The sequence below is a fragment of the Hylobates moloch genome, unplaced genomic scaffold (genome assembly GCF_009828535.3).
Source record: "Hylobates moloch isolate HMO894 unplaced genomic scaffold, HMol_V3 SCAFFOLD_4, whole genome shotgun sequence".
Classification (NCBI taxonomy): domain Eukaryota; kingdom Metazoa; phylum Chordata; class Mammalia; order Primates; family Hylobatidae; genus Hylobates; species Hylobates moloch.
In genome coordinates this window covers 161,950,194-161,973,696 of record NW_026652279.1, presented here as the reverse complement: position 1 = coordinate 161,973,696, position 23,503 = coordinate 161,950,194, and the positions used below count along the sequence as shown (strand labels likewise).

Genomic DNA, 23,503 nt, shown 5'->3' with positions numbered 1-23,503 from the left:
ACAAGTAATCTTGTTTCAATGAACCTGTAATCTACTAAAAAACAGGCCTCAGATAACCTAAATGAACTCCAAAAGGGACTCTTAAACCGTTTGGCATAAAAATTCACATTCATATGTAAGGACTAATTACATAAGGACAACATGAAGAGTAAAATATGTAATAATTATTTGTTCGAATATGGATAGAGTACAGATATACAAATGAGGAGGTGAATGGGAAGAAGATATGCAAACCCTTAAGATATTCAGTAGTTTTCTTGGTTGTGTATTTTTATTCTGAGACTATTGTCTATGAAATGTGAAATAAAACTGAGTCACTATGAGACAGTCTCATTCTGGCATCCCTGGTGCTCTTGATAATCAAGAGTGCTCTTTGTGGAGAAAAAAGGAGATATAGATATCATATAGAAAAGCTTAGGTAAAAATAAAAATCCTAAAGAAAACGTGGCACGTATACACTATGGAATACTATGCAGTCATAAAAAAGAATGAGCTCATGTCCTTTGCAGGGACATGGATGAAGCTGGAACCCATCATTCTCAGCAAACTAACACAGGAACAGAAAACCAAACACCACATGTTCTCAGTCATAAGTAGGAGTTGAACAATGAGAACATATGGGCACAGGGAGGGGAACATCACACACCAGGGCCTATCGGGGTGGGGGGCAAGGGGAGGGAGAGCATTAGGAGAAATACCTAATGTAGACGACGGGTTGATGGGTGCAGCAAACCACCGTGGGACATGTATACCTATGTAACAAACCTGCATGTTCTGCACATGTACCCCAGAACTTAAAGTATAACTAAAAAAAAAAAAAATCCTGGGTCCTAATTTAAATTGAAAACATCGGAATAAACCCAGGCAAAATCTTTGAAACAGTGACCAACTCCATAGCAGTGAGCATCTGTGGACTCTAGGTATGTTCTTGAAACACCATTTTCCAATTTTCCAATAAGTAAACCAGGGCTTCTTGAAGAAGATGGTTGATTTTGAATAGGAAGTGTGCAAGATGACCTTGGAGCATCTTGTCATACTAGGAACAAGGAAGCTTTGTCAAAGACTACGAGGGTCATCATATAAAAAGAACCTACGGAGTGACCAACTTGAAAAACTCCCAATGAGCACAGTAGAGATAATTTGACTTACAGTAAGAATGGTAATTGACATGGACTGAAATCCATTAAACATCAAATATGTTTAAATCTTGAGTTCATAATGACATTTTAGAAATAGTAATTGGTTGCCTTGAAAGGATGATAGAAAATCAATTAACCATATAAAATTAATAAGTAAAAGTTGATAATCAAGCATTTATCTTGGCTTTTCCATACCAATTTTGCTACTGGGTAACCAAATAATACAAGAGGGAAAGCACCTGATTATAAAACTATCCCAACTAATAAATGAAAAAGAAATGACAATTTTGCAAACTGAATGAAGTCACTGGATCTAAGAAATGAATATCAAGACCCGTAACATCACAAAAAGAACACACACTCTGTTCCTTTTGATAGAAGAATCTGACACCACCTATGACCTTGCCAAAGGGATGAAACCAGAGTCTGTATGATGAAACCTCTGGATCCAGCTGCCAATTTTCAGAAAATAGAAGACAGAAGAACGTGTTGAACTGTACCAAGAATGTGCTTTCAGCAAAATCCAGACTCTCTCTTGGCTGGGTGTAGTGGCTTACTCCTACAATCCCAGCATATTGGGAGGCCACAGCAGAAGGATCACTTGAGCCCAGGCATTTCAAGACCAGCCTGTGCAACATGAAGAAACCCCATCTCTTTAAAAAAAAAAAAAAAAAAAAAATGTTACTTAGCTATATGTGATGGCACACGCCTGTAGTCCCAGCTACTCAGAAGGCTGAGACAGGAGGATCGCTTGAGCCCAGGAGGTCAAGACTGCAGTGAGTCATGATAATTCCACTGCATGCACTCCAGCCTGGGTGACAGAACGAGACCTTGTCAAAAAAAAAAAAAAAAAAATCCAGACTCTCAAAAACTGTAGGTCAATGGCCCAGGTTTCTCTATTTTAATGGGAAAAAAGGGTAACACGTAGATTAATTAGAAGACATTGTCAAAAAATCAGCAAGATTCATACATTGGAATGTCTTTCAGGTCCAAATTATTCAATCACAAATAACTCTATGAAAATTGATTTGAAGCTTTTGAATTATGTGTTAAAGTATATAATTCTGGAAACATGTTTTAACTTAGAAGTTCAAGACTTAAAATATCTCTATATTGTTGATAATTTAAATTTAATTTACTTGTTTTGAGTTGTTAATTCTGTCAAAGAATTGTTATCTGAGGCAGTTGGATGTTTTCAGTTTACAAACAAAACCAAAGAAAATCTTTTTCAATCCATCTTTGACTTTTTTCAAAGTAAACTCTTTGTAATTCCATCATTCATCCCCTTCCTTTTTATTCCCACATCTCTGATATGTTTAGATCCAGAATGAGCAATTACTGGCTCCTTTCATAGCTATAATTTACAATTTTAGATCTGAAATTACTTACCATGAAATGGATCTCTGTATTCTTTGTTTTGCTAATTATTTCAGGTGATTGTCAATATCTCTTAGAGCCAGAAGAGGGCACTGCAGAGCAGCGTAGCTCTGAGTTCTTCGTGATTAGCACAGTCTAGGAATGCCCTTTGCCAAAAATAAATTCGCAGAGCTTTACTATAGAAGCAAGAAAAAAGAAGGGAATAACTAGATAATCACTATAGGCCTTCTTTATTTAGTAGAAAAAAGAAAGTATATAACGATCTAAATACATATCTAGGACATCAAATATAATATCATATATATATATATATATATATATATATATATAATAGATGAAAGAAGACATATATATGTGTGTGCGTGAGTCCTTTCTTTCTTTTAAGAACATCCCAAAGGCTGGGTGTAGAGGCTCACACCTGTAATCGCAGCACTTTGGGAGGCCGAGGTCGGTGGATCACTTGAGGTCAGGAGTTCAAGGCCAGCTTGGCCAACATGGTGAAACCTCGTCTCTACTAAAAATACAAAAATTAGCCGGTGTGGTAGTGCATGCCTGTAATCCCAGCTACTAAGGAGGCTGAGGCAGGAGTATTGCTTGAACCCAGGGGGCGGAGGTTGCAGTGAGCTGGGATCACGCCACTGCCCTCCAACCTGGGCAACAGAGTGAGACTCTGTTTCAAAAAACAAAACAAAACAAAAGAATATCCCAAAGCTAAATCTGACGTTTTTCTATGATAATATTTAGTCTCCTGCTACTTCTAGCGTTAGTTATAAAAACAGTTCTCAAGTACTCCCTTGTATGAATTAATGCTATATTTTGTCTTAGTTCAAATTCAGGGCAAAGGCCATTCAGTAGCCTTTTAGCAATCTTGTGCAGGGCAGAAATCATTTAGGCAATAGTGTACCAGATATTATCCCAAAGGTTTTTCCTAACGTGAAATTGCGGGGGCAGTAGATAAGTGATTGGATTCAGACTCTCATCTTCCACTGAGGGAAAGACAACTAACACACGTCACTGTCCTTTCAAGATGAAATAAGAGTTGTGGAATCTGGAGTCCTCTCCTAAAACTTACTGTCACAGGGCCTCTGTGCCTGGGTCTTTCTCAGGACTATGTGTGTTCTTAGGTGTCTAAAGAGCAGATGCTCCACAATGATGGGGCCACCGGCTGAGTCTTCCATCTCCAAAAGCAGCTCCAAGCAGCTTTCCTTAGGAGCTGAGCTGTCAACTCAGAGAGGTTAAATCCATGCCAAAAGTCAAATTTTGGCTGGGCATGGTGGCTCACACCTGTAATCTCAGCACTTTGGGAGGCTGAGGCGGGTGGATCACAAGGTCAGGAGTTCAAGACCAGCCTGGCCAATATGGTGAAACCACATATCTACTAAAAATACAAAAATCAGTCGGGTGTGGTGGCGGGCACCTGTTGTCCCAGCTACTCGGGTGGCTGAGGCAGGAGAATCGCTTGAACCCAGGAGGCAGAAGTTGCAGTGAGCTGAGATCGTGCCACTGTACTCCAGCCTGGATGACAGAGCAAGACTATCTAAAAAAAAAAAAAAAAAAAATGCCAAAAGTCAACTCTTTCAGGAGGCGAGAAGTAGGAAAGTTTCAAGATTCATCATTGGAAATAGCATGTATGTGCTACCAAGAAAATGGAAGTTCCAAATAGATGGTATCCACTCTTGCCTCCTTGTCCACACATTAATTTTTCTCCTAAGAGTTCTAGTGAATGATGAAACCAATTCCGTTTTTTCATTTTTGAGCAGAAAAATGAATGAACCACCTTTCCTCATGAGGGGGAAATTGCCAGTATGTTCAGTGACGCTGATCTTTATTACGTATCTGCTGTAAAATATGAAAAGTGAATTGCTAGTTTTGCTGTTATCTAGGTTATCATTTGTGACTGAAAAGACCTGTTTGTTACTCTGGTTCTTCTCCACTGTGGCTTTATGGACACACTGGCTGATATTATAGCATTTGTTCATAGCTTTGTTTGTAGAATGGGGTGCTGTGAGTTTGTACCTCAACATACCTAACCCTTGTTGAAAAGAAACTAACTAGGCGATCTATTTTTACTGAATACAGAGTTTTCTGTCTTCCGAGGGTTTTCTTTCCCCCCTCAACTTTGTCTGAAACACATTATGCCCTGTAGGGCTTCTTGCCTGGTTTCAAGATCTGGCTAGCACAGCACTTATACAGGTAGTTTGCACCAAATTAACTTGCCCTGTGCACACATGTCCACTTCAGTCCTTCACCCAGTGCCGCCTTTGCCTCCAGGAATCTTAGCCTTCCTTCAAGGCCCAGTATAACCTCCACTTTTTCAATGAAGCCTTTGCTGACTAGTCCAGACTTGCTGTTCCACTGCAGAGAGCTCCAGCCCCTCTGATCTCATTTTTTCTCCTCTACATACCATCTAGCACTGTGCCATCTACTGCACTGTACTTGTCACTGATGATCTCATGTGTCCTACTCTTGTCTTCCTATCTAGGCTATTCACTTCTAGAAACCAAGAACTCCAAATTCTATTTACCCTAAATCTCCTGTGGTCACTAATATCATGCTAACTGCTCAGTAAATCTAATCTATTGATCAAAATGAACAAGTCTCAATTACTATCTTCAGTCTGACTACTGGAGTTACACTTTCCAGTTATTTATTATTTATTCTAGTTATTTATTATTGTGAATCTAGTTATTTATTTATTATTATGAGAACATAATGGCCCATTTCCCTGTTTTCTTTTTGCCCTTCTTCTGCCTGCTTTAACTCCTTATACACCTTCCACCAACCTAACATCTGCAACTAGCAAGCCACACAGAAGTGAGCTTGGGGAGTATATCTTTGAATTTACAGTCAGCATCCAGGATGGTTTTCTCCTTAGTTCTCTTCTCTGGATTAATTTCATCATTGCCAACTAGGAAGAGATCTTGAATGCCCATTTCATTCATTCCCCATGCCTGTAAGCAAAACAACTCCTAAACTCATTGTTCAGATTAGCGTTAGGTTACAGGCCAAGAACCTGCAGCAGACATAATGTGGATTAGAGAGCGTTGCACTAATCAAAGACAAATGAGGAGTCCAGTACGAGGGTCAATGTTAAAGTCTTTGGAAACTGAAAATTTTATTCAGACGAAGGCCATTATCAGAGTGAGGCACAGCCAATGCACCATCTGTGGCTGGGACGTGGGGCCCCACAAGTTTGTTCATGGTGCTGCCCAAATAAAAGTAAAAATAGACAAGAATCGTCAATCGTACGATGATGCTTCAGCGAAAGATATTCATGTTTCGTGTTTTAACAATGTCATCTATTGAATGATTTGACAGTATATTATTTCTTAACATTCCAAAACTAAAGTCATACTGTTATCATTTTCAGCTTCGCAAGTCTGTTTTCAGCATCAGGGCAAGGAACCTTCTGGAAAAGGAGACCGCAGTCACTAAAATCTTAAGGTAACACCAATTAATGTTGACACATATTTAAACACAAGTGGGATTATATTAATCAAAAAACAGCTTTTTGAAAAATGAATGAATGTTCCGAGCATCAGCATATACTTTCTGCCAGAAAGTAGCTTTGAGTATCTATATACTTACAAACAATGTAAAAGACATATTGATGTCATTTCTAAAAAAAAAAAAATTTAATAGCTCAGTAGGCCTTTCTTTCTTTACAAGTATTTAAACATAAATGATAAGTATAAACATTGACCAAAAGGTGAAAATAACTTACTGTTATTTTTAACAGTTTTATATGTTTCGTGATATGTAAAGGAGAAATCACAATCTAAAGGATAAATGGTAAAAGTGTAAACTTTTTCATTATAGTTCATTACACTATTAAGAACACATGTTTTTTTTTTTTTTTTTTTTTTTTTGAGATGGAGTCTTGCTCTGTCCCCCAGGCTGGAGTCCAGTGGCGGGATCTTGGTTCACTGCAAGCTCCGCCTCCTGGGTTCACGCCATTCTCCTGCCTTAGCCTCCTGAGTAGCTGGGACTACAGGCGCCCACCAACAGGCCCGGCTAATTTTTTGTATTTTTAGTAGAGAAGGGGTTTCACCGTGTTAGCCAGAATGGTCTTGATCTCCTGACCTCGTGATCCGCCCGCCTCGGCCTCCCAAAGTGCTGGGATTACAGGCTTGAGCCACCACGCCCGGCCTTAAGAACACATTTATTAAAAATCTGGAAAGAAAAAAAGTATACCAATCTTAGAATGCCTATGAAAACATATGCTTTCAATGCTACTTTCTAGAAGATGCCCTGAAATGAAATATCAATGAGGAAAATTAAGCAACCCGCTTGAGTATTTTATAAGACTATATGTTATATTATGGAGTAACATGATGAGTATAAAAACACATAAGCATTTGGAATATCATTTATTGGTACGTATATTACATAGACATATGTAGATGACACAACTCAAGATTGGGAGCTGGAGGTAGGATCGCTCGCAAGGCGAGTGGACAGATTCATGCCAGGAAGCCCCCTGCAAACCTGCGGTGAGTGATAAGGAGTTCTAGCTCCCTTCTACTAGATTTATTACTAGGAATAGACATTAAAGCATTCTCTCCAGAATGCATATTACTATAACTTGGAAGACTGTGTGAGGAAATAAAGCTTAGTATATATGATCTTTAAAACTATTCTTACTTTATAATACTACCTAAAATTTGTGTGCAAAAAAAAATTCCTAACTAATCAAGACAGTATTTCTCTCTATATTGGCTGACATTCATGCACAGAGTTAAGTATGTGTTGGAGTAGCTGTCATAAGATGAAAACAAGCATTTCTGGGGCTTGTATATTATCACCACCAAATGTGATGAGATAAACAGACAAGGTGTCATCGAAATAGACAACCTGCGTCCCAACTTAGGCTTGCTCCTGACTGGCTGGTAACCCCATCCTGGTATTACCATCAGATCATGCAGTGAGGCTGGCCTTGAACCACACATGTTACATCAGGATCATGATTCCAGCTGCACCTACATCAGACAAGTTCACGGTAGGGTCCTACAGCAATGCTGATCCACTCACTAAAAAGAGAAATTCACCCTCAAGCCAGAAACTACCTACAAGGACGTCATCATTCTCCGTCTGCATTGAGAATCTGCCTGCCAAGTCAGGAGCTACAGGGACCTTACTCACCCGTCCAGAGCCACTGCCTTGCAGTGTGCATGGGCCCTCTGTGTCAATGGGTTCCCAGAGACTTTCCGAGGCAGATGCAGAAACAGATACTTGCAAGGAAGAGATTTCCAGACCTCACTTCCCTAGGAACTCTTTCTTAAAACTGATCTATGACTTTACCTTTTTCTCCCTCCTGTCCTCATTTACCCCTCTCTCAGTTTACAAAAGAAAGGTGAAACTCTCACTCATCCAGAAACTATGGTGTGTATTAATCTGGCATGTAAAATCCTCTGGGTTGCCAAGCAAAAGGACTGTTCCCACCTGGATTTCTCCAAAAAGAGGGTCCCATGGGGCCGTGCCTTATTATTTATCCAGGTGACAGTTTTATGGATAACTTTCTTCCCAAAGCTATCCACCTTAGAGTTAGGCCTTAGAAATAACATGATTGTCACAAGGGCATGTGGTTACATGTTATTTGTACTGAAAAATAAAGCCAGACTTTTTCTGACAGATTCAGCTGATTGGTTCAACAATGAAAACTGATTTAATAAGTGCCTGATGTCATAAAATTGAATAGATTGGATGGCTAAGAGTCTCCAATATTTTCTCAAAATTATTTTCAAGCAGAAACACAATAATGCTGGAAATTACATTCTTCTATTTAACATGGCGCAAGAGGAATATAGTTGCTGATTTTTAAATATATAGAAGTGTTTTTGTTTTTTCAATTATATAATGTACATGAGCAATATTTTTAAGACTATCGGGGAATACAGACTCCTCTAACTTGCCTAACAATGGTGTAGTTTAGGGGATACCCCCAGCCAATAATATTTTACTACAGCCTAGCATGCTACAAAATGAGAGGCAGCACCTTAAAACTACGGGAGCTATATCACCTTGTGAAACTCAGGAAATAAAAAGCCATAACTTGAAAAAATAAAAAAAAACCTTAGAATTTTTTAAAATACAAATTTGATCTTAGAAAGCCATTTTGCTTTTTCTTCTGTGCGAATGCTTTCTTCATTGCTTCTATGCTAGTTTCTGCGTGAATTAAGGGCAAGTGCAAAAAATCGAACTGCTATTTTGGGAATACTTATCTTTTCACCACTAATTGTAGTAATAGTAATGGCAATGATACCCTACCTGCATTATAATGTGATCCAACAGTTAAAAAGTCAAGAATAGATTGGGTCCATGTCAATGAGTATTTGTATTGTTTTATACTGTTTTTCAAGGAACAATAACAGCTAAAAGGAAAAAGAAGAGGGGGGAAAAAAGCATTTTTAAAAAAAAAAAAAAAGAAAAATATTTGCAGTAACCTTAGGACAATTGATTCAAATAACCTTCCACAAAATTGGGAAGGAGAAAAAGCTCTCCACCACTTTTTCAGTGTCTTTTTACTGCCTCTAGAGACTCCGCTCTCCTAGGCTCTAACCTTGCTGTGGATTAAACTCTGCCAAGGTTCCTGGATAACGTAGCAGTGGGGTCTCCCAGGACCATTTGCATTTTGAAAGAAGGCTTTTAAGAAATGAAAGGGCTTTTAAGACAAAGAGGATGCAGATTCCATTTTTTAATAGATGGGTCTACCTTGATATAAATAAAAGAAGTCTGGAAGAGACTGCCGTTTTAGTGTTCTATCTCTCTTAACTTTCTAGGTGTTTTTATTTTCATAGAATTATTGTCTTCAGTCTTATCAAAGAGGTTCCTCGCCAGTAAGTAACAGCAGTATAGGGAGGCTTGAAAAAGAGACCTGAGCTGGATCATTCCGGCAAACATCACAGGTTGGCATTTGTCCTAATTTGTGTGCAGATAGAGATAAACCACAAAAACCTTACATCCAGAGTGATATAAGAAGAGGAAGCTTTTATGAAATATTAGCGTCTTGAGATAACTTTCCAAAAAATAACAAGTATTTGGGAAAAAATAAAGCAACTCCTGGGCTTAAGGTTTCTGGAGGCCTGGCTGTGTAAACAGGCAATTAATTTCAATTCTCAGCTCTCTTGTCTATTCCATGGGAGCTAGGAGGAGGCGATCTTCAGGGCCCCTGAAGATCTAATGTAGGATACTGGACTTGGTGTTAAATCCCCCCTGGCTGGAATCAGGCTCTGCTTCTCTGTAACACTGAACAACTCACTAATCTGACCCTCAGTTTTCTTATCTACCTTATAAAATTTGTCTGAATAATCTATTGACCAAGCAAAGTGAAATGTAATACTTATTCCAGTAAGGGAAACTGCCACTTTGTTTTCATAATATCTCAGAAGGGATAAGTGAGAGGTGGATATATGTAAGGTTTTGGGTTTGGGTTTCAGTGTTTGTAGGATGGAGGTCTGTTTGAGATTGGGCAGAATTCTTGATATGAGTTGAGGAGTGTTGAAGATACTTGGTATGGACAAGTAATAGTTATTGTTCTGAAGACAGCAGTGCTGTGTTTGAGGACCAGAAAGAGAAAGTGACCTGCCTGGTGCCTCTCCACTGCTTTCCATGTTCTTTCCCCCGGCTTTGGTTCAACATTTGAGTAATCCATTCTTTACAGCGAGTTTGCCCTTCTGTTTTCATTCTCTTTCTTGACGTGGGTGATCTAAGAGAAGAAAAATAAATGGTGACTTTATGTTGTCCTCTTCACACATGAAATTTATTTTTTCTTTTGTGCCTTTTAGATTTTTAACCAGACACATGTATTACCTTTAACAAACAAATACAACTGATTTTTATAGTGGTTTTTTTTTTTTTTTTAAGTTTGGGATTGATCCCATTGGGTAGAGTCTTGAAAAAAATCCTAATGAATACCAATTATTTGTAGGTGACTAGCTTGACCAGTTGAGTGACCTACTGTCTGGAGAAAGGCGTTGACCCAGCAGTCTATAGTTCAGATAAATGAATTTGTGGGAAGTGCCTGAAATCAACAGTGAAGCTGCTGACTGGTTAACAGCTTTACCTTCCTGGACAAGTCAAGTCATATTGATGCAGAGGCTCAGCAATCAGCCCTGGAAATTAAGCTGGAGAGCTGCCAGGGGTCTTAGTTCTCAGGGGGGACCCACATTTCCAAATATCCATCTTCCATTTGAAACAGGATCCGCATTATTCTAGCAGAAAGTATGTTATATACATTACTATGAACAGGAAATTCCAGCCCCCAGATGAAGAAGTCTTTCAGAGAGGAAGGGCCCTAGAGCCTGAGGTATGTAACTCACAGGTGGAATCATCCATTTCTATGTATCATCATCTTTAATTCATGTTCTTGCACTTGTTAAAATTAATTGATGTTTTGAGAAATATAAATGAATTTTTTGATATATCTGGGAACTCTTTGATGAGAAAAAAAAAAGTGGGCCATTTTTACAGAACTTGAGGCTCCTGGCCCATGCAAAAATGCAGATGATTCACTTGGCACAAACAGGCATCTGTGTCATTGTTTTTTAAGACTTACCCGAAGAGGATGTTCCACTACCTGAATTATAAAATCCAAGATTGCTATTAAATTTGTTGTTGTTCTGACTTAGACTGTATCGTTCAGCTCCACTAAATAAAGCTTCTTTTCAAAAGGCAGTGACCTTTTCCCTGCATCAGGCGAAATCAAAAACAAATAGCAATGTGCTTTCAAAAGCATCACTACCTTTGTTGAGATTTCCTCTAATTCAAAGCCCTGAAATCGAGCAAAAATGCATTATCATTCCTGCAAGGCTGAATGAATAGAGAAATGTTAAAATAAAACAAACATTTTACATTATTTTAGAAAGTTCCATCCTTTTGTGGTTTGCCATGAGTACCTCCTTAGCAAGGACAATGTCTTTATAACCTTTCGAATGCTCAGTCTCGTATGATGTTTGCATTCTGACATTTGGTTTTATAACGTAACTTTCTTTGCCATGCACTTATATTAATAATTGTTTGTCTTAAGGAATAGTCTTTAGTTTAGTGCTGCTTACTACAGAAAAAATTAAATGGATTTAATAAAATACATAGAGTTAGTTTTTCTCTTACTCATCATTTTAAAAGAATCATTTAATGACTATAAATACAACTTATATACTACTTACATATATATAAAATCACTATGTATTTATTAATCTGCAGTTATGTAAATGACATTAGCTGGATTTTTTTCCTGAAAGAAAGTGCCCCTAAGAATTCACGCATTCATTCGAGAAATATTTCTGTAGTGTCTTTCACATGCTAGGCATTTCACACCATTTGCTTTTTCCCATTTGGAAAGTTCTTCTTTCATAATTATTGTTCCATAGGTTAGCCGGCTATTCAGCAACTTTGGATAAGGTCATGTTAGTTCTCTGCAGCTCCGCATTCTGGGCAGAAGTAGCAAGACACCCTGTACACTGCTGGGAGGGCCTGGGTACCTTACAGTGTCCCCTGGACCTTTGAGCTCGGCTCCTCAGCGGAAAGGGAAGGTGCTGGACTGACCCTACAGATGAGAGAAAGAAACAACAGAACCCTTGCAGCCTAGGGTTTGCGCCAACCCCTGAGATAGCAGCAATTTTTTTCTTAGCATTTGGTATGAATAACCCCAAGTTTTAAGAAAATAGAGTATTGAGAATGAATTTCATAAATATTTATCTTTGCAATTCTATGAAGCCTGCCTGGTTATTGCTGGCTTTTTCTTAAGATTTTCCTGACACTTAAAAACTCTGATAGGTTAGTTGAAAGACTATTTGGAAATAAGCTAAGTAGATAGATGAAAATTAACTGTATTCAGACAACCATAAACTAAGGAGACAAGATGTGTAGATATATGTTTTTGCATAAAACATAAAATAGTAAAGATTTAAAAGTGGCAAAATACAACCAAAACAAAAATAATATATTCTAAACACATTTTTAGATAGTATCTGATTTGCGGTAATCAAAATATGTTATATTTTATTGAGATAGCATATGATTTATAGATTGTTTTTAGATAAACCCCAAAGTGATTATAATAGTGTTATGGATTAGAAAGGCTACTATTGAGTTTTACCAAACAGATGTGGGAAGTTTTTTTAAATAGACTATTTTTTGAGCAGTTCCAGGTCTGCAGCAAAATGGAGCAAAGGTATAGAGATTTCCCACGTACCTTTTGCCCCCACACAGCCACAGTCTCCCCAACTATCAACATCCCCATCAGAGTGGTACATTTGTTACAATTGATGAACCTACACTGACACATCACTATCACCCCAAGTCTATAGTTGACACTAGGGTTCATCTCCTGGAGTACTACATTCTATGGGTTTGAACAAATATGTGATGACGTACATCTATCATTATAATATCATACAGAGTAATTTCAGTGCTCTAAAAATCCTCTGTGCTCCACCTATTCATTCCTCCCTCCCCACAAACCCTGGCAACCAATGATCTTTTTACTGTTTCCACAGACACAGAAATGCACATAGAAATACATAGATATGTGTCTCCATAGACATGCATTGATGTTTATGGCAGCTTTATTCCTAATTGCCAAAACTTGGAGGCAACCAAGATGTCCTTCAGTAGGAGAATGGATAAGCAAACTGTGGTACATCCAGACAGTGGAATAATTATTCAGCGTGGAAAAGAAATGAGATACCATCATGAAAAGACATGGTGTGAACATAAATGCCTGTTACTGAGGGAAAGAAGTCAATCTGAAAAGCCTACATACTGTATGATTCTAACTATATGGCATTCTGGGAAAGATAGAACCATGGAGACGGGAAGATATTTTAACAAGGTCTTTCTTTTGTTATTTTGTCAAAAGAATAAAGAGTAAAGTAGTAAAGAAAAATGGAATACATATCTGTTGAAAATTGGCCAATGCAGTTCCTGCAACATTTACAAAATTTCCCTTTTATTGTAGTAAAAAGTTCAACCTTTGCGTTGTAATTTGCATGTTTCTGAGTCAGTAGTTGGGTTACTAAATTTGAAGCCCAGTGAATGATGCGGGGTTGCGGACATTTTTTATGCTGAAATTTAATAGATGCACTAAAGGCATGGATTTCTCATGAGTTAATTTTTCTTTTTTGTTTATAGTATGGGTATAAATGCGTAAGATAAAGACATTCAAGGTTTATTTTATTTTCGGCCTACGATGAAGTTCTGGTCGCCCCTGTATTTACATGCCTTTCTATGAAAACATTTCTATGAATAACACAAGATTGGGAAGAACTAACTGGCAGTTGCTATGAAAGAGCCAGATCCATTTACTCGGGACAGGGCTGACTCACAAAGGAGTGGGGTATCCACTAGGATAAAAATGCAGCTTTTTCCTCATCTCAGCAAGAGGCCATTACCGACGAGCTCACCCATTAGCATCCGCTGTTGTCTCTACTTGGGAAGATCACATTGTCACTCTAGTGGAGTCAGGTAAGAGCCATTTCCAGGAAATACTCATTATCTATTCTCTTAGTTATACAGTCATAGTTTTACATAATTACCACTGAAAGACTATTTTCCTGTTGTCTGCTAATGTGATTACATTACATTAACCAACCTTGGATAATACTTTAAAATGTATTACTTGTGGAGTTCAAGATTTGAGCAAAATCCCTCAAATGTAATACTCTGCAAAGTTATACTGCAGTTCCTTTAGATGGTAATTACATTTAATACCAGATGCTTTTGTGTAATCTAACTTTTCTATAATGAGTGAAAATAATTCGAAGACTCATAGGCCTCTCCCTTTCATTACAGAATGTATAGGCTTTTCCCACACCCTTGTTCTGGGACATTAAGAAAGAAGACATGGAGACAAAGAAGAAAAGAACCGGGGACCCCCTGCTACTGTGTCTATAAACAACTAGTGGTGTTTAAAGGCCAATAAAGCTCCAAAGATCTCTCTTATAACCATAATCTTTGGGCCAATTTTAAAATATTTTAGATGGAGAAATGTCAAGAAAAATAGAGACAATTTCAAGACATAATTCACTTTCCCCAATGTCCATAAAAGATTATATATATATATATATATATATATATATATGGCTGTCATATAAGGAGCAATTGAAATTCCACAGCACACAGGCAATGCAGGGAGAAAAAAAAGGATCAATCTTTCATATTTTTTTTTCTCAAAGGCTTGGCAAGAAACCAGGGGTAATATTTTTGCAACTGGGAATGTGTGTTTGCTGAAGAATATTCCCACATTTGAATCATCCTCAGGGGTCCTCATCTTGTTTTACTTTCAAAGGTAGAGAGGGCATAACATTAACCCCAACTGGGAAAAGGAAAATGCCTCACTGTAATTCTCCTCCAGGGAACAGGAATAAAGGGATTACATATGCCTGCATAATGCAGAATTTCCTCACTCAGACAAGACAAAAGACTTCATTATTTTTCACCAGACACTTGAAGTCTTGTGCCTCCCAGTTGCAGAAGCCAAGGAGGCAGGCCAGTTTTTTATAGTAAGCCACTAGATGGAGTTCCTAAGAAACTGGCCTTCTAGTACTTGCCATTGTGAAAAGATCTAGGGAGGATGTTAAAAACCTTGATACCTGACACGACGCAGTCTTTCCTCTAAGAAAAGTGAGACTGTCCCTGAAGATCACAGTATTTTTCCAGTAAAATTAGCCTTGCTTTTACTCTGGGAAGCAAATAAATGAACATTTTCTTTCTGAAAACGCACCTCCTTTGTCCTTACGTGAGACCAAAAGGCATCTCAATCCTAATGAAAAATGTAAAGTGGCAAAATATAACAAAATGGAATATTCAAGTTCTTCTCCTTCTGGGTAGGTCTGTTACTTGGTAACTTTAAGGATGTGTGCATCTCATTTCTTATATAAAATATTAGAAATCTCGAATTTTGTAGTTACTCACTATTTCGGCTTGCAAGTATTAGATTCCTGTAAGAGGAGGTATATGGAGACCACGTTCCCAGCAACAGATCTGATCTCCAGTTAAAGAAATTGAACTAAGTTCACCTGCTGCAGCCTGTTCTGCTCCATCTTGGCTTTCAGACTTCCCTAATAGCTTTCACATAAAATATAGAGAAAGATGTATGAAGTTTCTACTTGTAAGACACAATGTCTTTTTTTTTTTTTTTTTTCATTACTGTCTCTTCTAGTGTAGGTATGCAGCCCATTATTCTTGAGTGGCATCGTATTCTAACTTGAGATAAAATTAAGATTATTTAACTTGCCCCTTTACAAAGTATATTTAAAACACATGCTGTTTTGTCCGTGATTATTTTCATGCTTCAAAAGCATGGAGTGATCAAAAAAGAAAATATTTGATCTTCACAGAATTTCAAGGTTCATTCATTCCACAAATATTTATTGAGCACCTACTGTGGATAAGAGCTGAGAAATAATCATGAACAATTTTAAAGACAACCCTGCTCTCTTAGAGCTCTTTGGAGCATGGCATATGTGACGAACTAAAAGACCAAAGAAAATGGCATGGCGAGAACGAGGTTCCTCCTGGGAAAGACGAGACCAGAAAGGGAGGTTTAGAGGGACACTAAACGGGGCTTTGTAAGCCACGCTGCTCGTTAGGCTTAGTTTTTTTAAGGCAGTGATAATAGCTACATTCGTGATCTATTGCTGCATGACAAATGACTCCAGAACTTAAATGATTTAAACCACACATTTTTCATCTCACAGTTTTAGTCAGGAATCTGGGCATCACCTAGTCATGTCTCTCTCCAAGCTGCATGCATTTGGACTTGAACGGGAAGAGCCCCAGTCAATTGCATGGTTATTAGTGGATTCAGTTCCTTGTGAGCTGTGATATGAAGGCCTCAGTTCCAACCAGTTTGCTGGATTCCTCCCCAAGTGGAACTCTCCACAGAGCACCTCACAAAATGCAGCTTGCTTCACCAGGGCAAGCAAGCAAGACGGCAAGAGCAAGTCAGCATGAGAGAGAGAGAGAGGGAGAGAGGGGGAGAGAGAGAGAGAGAGAGAGAGAGAGAGAGAGAGAGACAAGCAAGCAAGAGGGCAAGACCAAGTCAGCATGAGAGAAGGAGAGAGAGAGAGAGCTCTAGGAAGACAGAAGTCATAGTGTTCTGCAACCTCTCCCATTCTTCTGCTCCTTAGCAGGAAGTCACTAAGTGCCACCCACATTCAAGGAGAGGGAAGTACCCAAGGGCATGAAACCCAGGAGGCAGAGATCATCAGGGTAATCTTAGAAACCTGCCTGCCATGATACCATTATGACATTCATTCCAGAGAACATTCAGTTTGGGATAATAATGCAATATCTTTATTGAGGGTGGAGGCATGGAGACCAGTTAAGAGGCTGTAGCATGGGTCCACAGTGGACATCACTATCAGTCAGAACAGAAAAGACTTAGCTTCTGCTGTTATCCAGCCAAACTTGCTGCTCAGTCCCCAGTGCTATGTAGAGTGTTATAACATCCACCATGACACGGGACAAGATACAACAGGAAATAATAGCAACTAAAATTCAAAGAAAGTGTGGATGTTTCCAAAGTACTGTCACATTCATAATCATCTTTACTTCTTCCAGCTCCCTGTGAAGTCAGAAGGAAAGGCATTATTGTTCTCTACATTTTACATATGAGAAATGGAGGCTCAGAGAAAGCACATCACCTGTCTAAGGTCCCACAACTTACAAAAGCTGAAGTCAGAAGTGTGTGCTTTTAAAGCTTATGTTTTCTCAACTCATCTTCTCCATTAGGCTTCCAGACAAAGGCAGAACTTTCCATCAGCAGCTGCACTGCAGGGTGCACTTCTTTGAACCGTGAGAGACTAGCAAGTTACGGATGGGGTCACACAGTCCCCACGCACCTGCCTCTACCCTCCCTACTCACCCCTCCCCACCTTTTCACTTACTCATTCTGTTCATCAGGCAGCATGAGGGCCAGAAACTGAACTTCCTAGGAATGGGAGGCTGAGTGATAAAGTGGTCCCTAATCAACTCACAGTAAGGGGAATAACTAATGATAACAAAATGCCATAAACATTAAACAAGCTTGGTTAATAACATACTGTAGGAACATGGAGTATAAAACAAGTCTTTTTTTGTGCTTTCACATAAGTGAAGTATTCATTTCTCATTTCATGTTACTTTTCAGAACCCATTTATATCAGTCTGTCCTTATATTGTGCATGTTAAAACACTATTTGGTATTTATTTCATGGTTTGCATTACTGTATATGCTTATCTATGGTAACATTGTATTTCCTTTAAAAAACAATAAAGCAAACTTTTACCATGCTTTTGTATGAACCTGGGCACATTGGATTAGAGTATATGTAACCTTTTAGCAGGTCTGATTGTGTCCAACTGAAGTTCATAGCTTTCTGCCAACACTGTTATTTTCCAAAATAGCAAAATTTCTTACATGGCCAACAAATGTGACAATGGCTTAGGCAGTGCGAGGCTGTTTCATTATGCAGAAACATTCTATCATGGGAATCTTTCTATACCTGTTTCAATGTCCAGCTGAGCTCCAGGCCAAAGGGTTATAAAACTTCCTTTCCATTCCCTTGCTCCTGCATCCACCATCCAACCACAGGTTTATAACTTCCATCTGCGGTCCTTTCCTCATTCACCAGGAACCTGTGTGTGGCCAGTGGTCTCCTTGTATAATGGAAGGAGATTTTCCAGAATGTTCTCTTTAGACATATTTATATATCTGTAGAAAAGTTGCTTCATGCTGTTTAGTAAATGAAAAATAGTGATTATTTGGGGTTTGTTTCCAAGAATACATTTACATTCAGTGAATTTGTATGATTTTTCGTAGATATTCACCGTAATTATCTTCATCCACATTAAAAGCATTTTTAAGGACTTAAATATGACATATTTAGTAAGTTCTTATATAATGTATTATTATATAATAAGTTCTTGTATGATGTATTATATAATAAGTTCTTCTGTAATATATGTGTTATATTTAAGTACTTAAAAATGCTTCTATTATACATGTATCATAAGAGCTGCTATTTTAAGTGTGCTAAGCACATACAAATCTTTTTCTCAAAGATCTTAACTCTGAGACAGATAGTAATCATATTCAAAGCCATTCAAGAAATGCATTTTAAGAAACATAAATATGAAAATAATATGTAAAAAATGGCAGAATTGTGTGTTCAGGTGTTGAGCAAATAGAGTATCATTAGATTTGCATATCATAAAATCATTGCATTTTCAACCTGTGAGGTGTCTTTCAGAGCAAGCCTTTCTCTTCATTTTACCAATGAGGAAGTTGGGCCCAAAGATCACTGAACTAGTTCATAGCAGTGTAACTTCTGGCACACAGGTCTTTTAATCCCTTGTGTTATTTTCTTGCCACTTATCAACTATCTCAAGGGAATTCCTGTCATTCCCAGTTGGAGAAACTTTTCTGGAGAATAGTTTTTTTTTCTCACCAAAATCATTCACACCACAGGTGTTAGGCCACCCAATTGTCTTCACTCATTAGCAAATCTGAAATTAACACAAGTCCAGTTATGGTCCAAAGAGAACATGTTTTTAAAAGTCTTCATGGTTTAAACATGTGATAACTGGTTACCAGTAAGCTGCAAGCTTCAGATTGAGGTTTCTGTAGGTAATAATTCCAAAAACTGTGCTTTTTTTTTTTGAACTGTGGTTTTAAAAATAACACATAACATTTACCATCTAAACCATTTCTAAGTGTACAGTTCAGTCGTGTTAAGTATGTTTACATTGTTGTGCATAATTCCAGCTTTAGTTACTTCTCTTTATTACTCATTTTTGCTTGTAAGCTTTATGTTTTCCTATCTTCCTAAAGTTCTGCAAAATCTCCTTGGAACATATATTTCATCATTCCAGGAGCCTGAGTGGACAAATCCTTCCCAAAGGGGGTTTATTAGAAACCTTGTTTAAATTCAAAACCGACATCATGATTGCCTGTGTGTATTAATCTGTTTTCATGCTGCTAGTAAAGACATACCTGAGACTGGGCAATTTACGAAAGAAAGAGGTTTAGTGAACTTAACAGTTCCACGTGGCTGGAGAGGCCTCACAATCATAGCAGAAGGTGAAAGGCACGTCTTACACGGCAGCAGACAAGAGAAGAGAGCTTGTACAGGGAAACTCCCCTTTTTAAAACCATCAGATCTCATGAGACTAATTCACAATCATGAGAATAGCACAAGAAAGACCTGCCCCCGTGATTCAATTACCTCCCACCAGGTCCCTCCTACGATACGTGGGAATTCAAGATGAGATTTGGGTGGGGACAAAGCCAAACCATATCACTGTGGGTAAGCTGGCCTTCCTGCTTATGGCGTCCTGATAGAAGCTCTACCATTATTTTTGGAGAAGAGGGAGGAGGCAGTAGGAGGAGGGGCAAGAGGGGAGCTTTCTGTTTATTTTCCAGCCCTTCTTCATAGCTGTGATACTTCTGCTTTGTAAGTGTTCTTGTCACAGAGCGTAAAGTTCATTTTCCTTTATAATTATACGTTATTTGCTATATTTTGTGTTTTCATCGGTGTTGCCTTTAAAATAATAAAAATAATGAGCACTTATGTATTATTCATCTCAAGTGTACAAACCATGCATTTATCTTGGGCTCCTTTTTTTTTCCTAGAGCTTGCACCCGACAGCGCATGCTGAGCGGATCATTCGAGGGGCAACCCGCAAAGGAGAGGTCAATCCTCAGTGTGCAGCATCATATCCGCCAAGAGCGCAGGTAAATACTCGGGAAGACAGGGCTTCAGAGACTCTAAAAAAGGGGGTTTTATAGGAAATGGTCGCTGTACACAGCCACGGCTGTCAGCCTTGGCTGCCAGACAGGCATGACTGAGGAATCGAGTTCTATTTGCTGTTTGTTACAATAATGAAACACCTAATCAGATCCAAAGATTCAAAAAAATCTCTACTTCACAATCCTTTTCCTTAGAGATGGCCAAATTCTCACCTTTAAGACCAGAAGGAAAAATTCTGAATTTTGTTAGATGGGATCAAAAACATTTGGAGAGAGTATAAGCTTCTGCTACGAAAAGAAATTATAGGCATTTGTGGCGTTGTAGCAGAAAAAGTGTTTTATTTTGATTTTATCATAGTCACTGCTTGAAAGGCCAGTTTGATCTTGAGATGTATTAACCAGTGCCTGTGGTTGTTTTAGGTCTCTAAGACATGGATCAAACAGCCAGAGGATCAGCAGGGGAAAATCTCTTGAAACTTTGACTCAAGATGTAAGTTTTAAGCAATGCTTTGGATTTCAGAAACGTGATTATGAAAATGTATTTAAATGACTGCTTAGACAATGTCAGTGTCTTTCTGCCACATTCCCATGTCTCCTTAAGACTTCATACCAGAGGGAATCAGGAAACTCCAGATATGAATTATGTAGCCAAGTATCAGAAGTAACCGTTAACAGCAGAAAACTCCAGTCATCCCACACAAAGCACATGTCTTAGTTAAAATAGTAACACAAAAGTGTCATTATCAGTTGGATTTGACTTGAAATTAAAGACATTTTAAGCATTTTATATAGGATTGATTTGCATCATTGACTTTGAATATTCACTAAGAATCAAATATTCTAGAATCTAGATCAAGGGCTTTATATATTTAAATATATATATTATATATAATATATATATAATATATAATTTCAGGGCTTTATGTATTAGGAAGTGAAATTTTATTTCTAGAAGAATTTTTCTGTCAAGGACTACCTAGTATTTCCCAAGAAAGCTTTTTGCTTTTAGACTCTAGGTCATGTATTTATTTACTGGCTCTATAAATAGTTGTCAAGTGTTTGCTATGTGCTGGCTCCTGTTCTAAGGAATGAGGAGCAGTGGGGAAATAAGATGGACTCAATGCCCTCCTGGAGCTTAAATTTTAGAATAGGAGACAGATAATAAGTTCGTAAAAATATAATGGAATTTCTGGAGTGATTTCTTTTTATTTTCCATCATCTCTTCATTACTGTGACAGATTTGCTTTATAATGTAAAGTAAAATGAAGTCATGTAAAGAAATCAAAGGTGGGGATTTGGGGGCAGGGAATTTTTAGATACAATGGTTATCATAGACCCATCTGCATTATCCCAGAGACCCAAATGAAATGAAGGAGCCATGAAAAAAATGCAGAGATGCCAAGCGTTAGATGGCCCAGCAGCTATACCATGCAAAGATTACAGTGAAAGAGTTGGAAAATGCATATTAAATAACTGTGATTATGAAGTCCTGATTAAAAGACAGGCCTTAGGTTGAGTCTGGATGAACTGGCTTAAAAAGTAATCTTGAATGTTTAGAGCCAAGGAGGGCACTTGAGAAAGGAGAGCTAGCAAGAGAAAGTTAGCAAAGCCCTGGGGTTATTTCATTTTTCTCTTTTTCACCACTTACCTCTTATTTCTTGAGTTTTTGGAGTGCTTGCCTACTACATCTGCTTTCATTCTGTAGAAACTGCTGTTTTAGTCCAAGTAGAGGGCTTTTATTAAGTGTTCCAGGCAAAATTGAGAGCAAGAAGTTGGCAATGAGAACACCTGATATCACCAATACCCTATAGACATGGTTCTAGTCGGCACAGAGCTCTGTTACAGCCACGATTTTTAATATCCAGAGCTCTATCTGATTGGCTACCATATTGTTGACATGGAATTGCCATCAAATCCAACACATGGCCTGCGCACTTAGAATTGCAGAGTCAGCCATATTGCACGGAGAACATCTTCAGGTGAAAAGTCAAAAAGGCAACCCTCATTCAAAGCTCCTTCAATATGTTTCAACCGAAATGTACAACCTAGTTAAGAATCAAATCAGAACATGTCTTTGAAAATAACGTGTTTAAACATAGACAGCAAAGGCCCTATTGAATACTCTCAGTGCCGGAGCTTACTTCTTCAGAGACTTCCTACCCTATTTTTCATATAGAAGTATAGCAAAATCCATCTCCCACCTTCTCCATAGCAAAACGCCATGGGGTTCTGATCATTTCCAATAAATTCTTATAATGTCTTTTCTCCCACAAAGGGGAGATTTAAATTAGAGAATTTTAACTTTTTCACTTATTCTAAATGATAGCAGACACAGATAATTAAGTCTGAGGAGTGCTTTCCGTAAAATCTACTGAGTTACTGGAACTCTGGCCCTGCACCTTCCATGGGGTCCATCTAAAGGGCTGTGAAGGGCCTGCATGGCCTGCTCACCTCTCTTAGGTTTACCCACACTGGCATCCTGGCTATTCCACATGTAGACACACCAGGCCTGCTCCCAGCTGTGGAAGAACACATTTCTGCAGCCCTACCACAGCCTGCACCCTCACCTCCTTCTAGTCTTTCCTCAAATAGCACCTTCATACTGAGGTCTACCCTGACCTGTTCATTTAAAATCATAATCTTCTAGCCTGTCTATGCCTCTCACCCACTGTGATTTTTTAAAAAATCAGATCACTAAGCATCCTCTAACATACTTATTTTGGAATATTTTTTATCTGTCTCACACTGACTAGAACATCCTATAAGAATAAGGATGTTTTGTTTCCACTTGCCATATCCTACACACTAGAACAGTGCCTGGCACATAATAGGATTTCAATCAATATGTGCTGAATGAATTACTTTTTAGAGGAAAAAAATACTCTTGCTATGAAGACTGCGGCCATTAAATATGTATACATGTTACATATACTGTAAATTTAATTGTATACATGTTACATATACTGTAAATTTGTATATTTAATGTAAGTATATACATTTAGTTTAAATATATGTATTTAATGTAAATATATACATTTAGTATAAATATGCATACTTATTGTAAATATATACATTTCATATATATATTTATTGTAAATATGTATTTAGTATAAATATACATATTTAATGTAAATATATACATTTAGTATAAATATGCATACTTATTGTAAATAGATACATTTAGTATAAATATAGATATGGTAAAATATACATTTGGTATAAATATATAAATATATGTTTAACAGTAAATATGTAT

General features: G+C 37.9%; 1 protein-coding gene across 6 annotated transcripts in view; it reads left to right on the top strand.

Moving 5' to 3' along the window:
* Window positions 1–23,503, top strand: part of NALCN (sodium leak channel, non-selective) — a 358,797-nt gene that overhangs the window by 282,007 nt on the left and 53,287 nt on the right. For 4 of the 6 annotated variants that reach the window (XM_032151248.1, XM_032151249.2, XM_058438040.1 and 1 more), the window contains 4 exons: window positions 5,887–5,960; window positions 13,893–13,979; window positions 20,131–20,232; window positions 20,668–20,737. In XM_032151248.1, coding sequence (XP_032007139.1) covers window positions 5,887–5,960; window positions 13,893–13,979; window positions 20,131–20,232; window positions 20,668–20,737 — 333 coding nt within the window. The remainder of the gene's footprint in view (window positions 1–5,886; window positions 5,961–13,892; window positions 13,980–20,130; window positions 20,233–20,667; window positions 20,738–23,503) is intronic. The other 2 variants (XM_032151251.1, XM_032151250.1) reach the window with 1 other exon arrangement.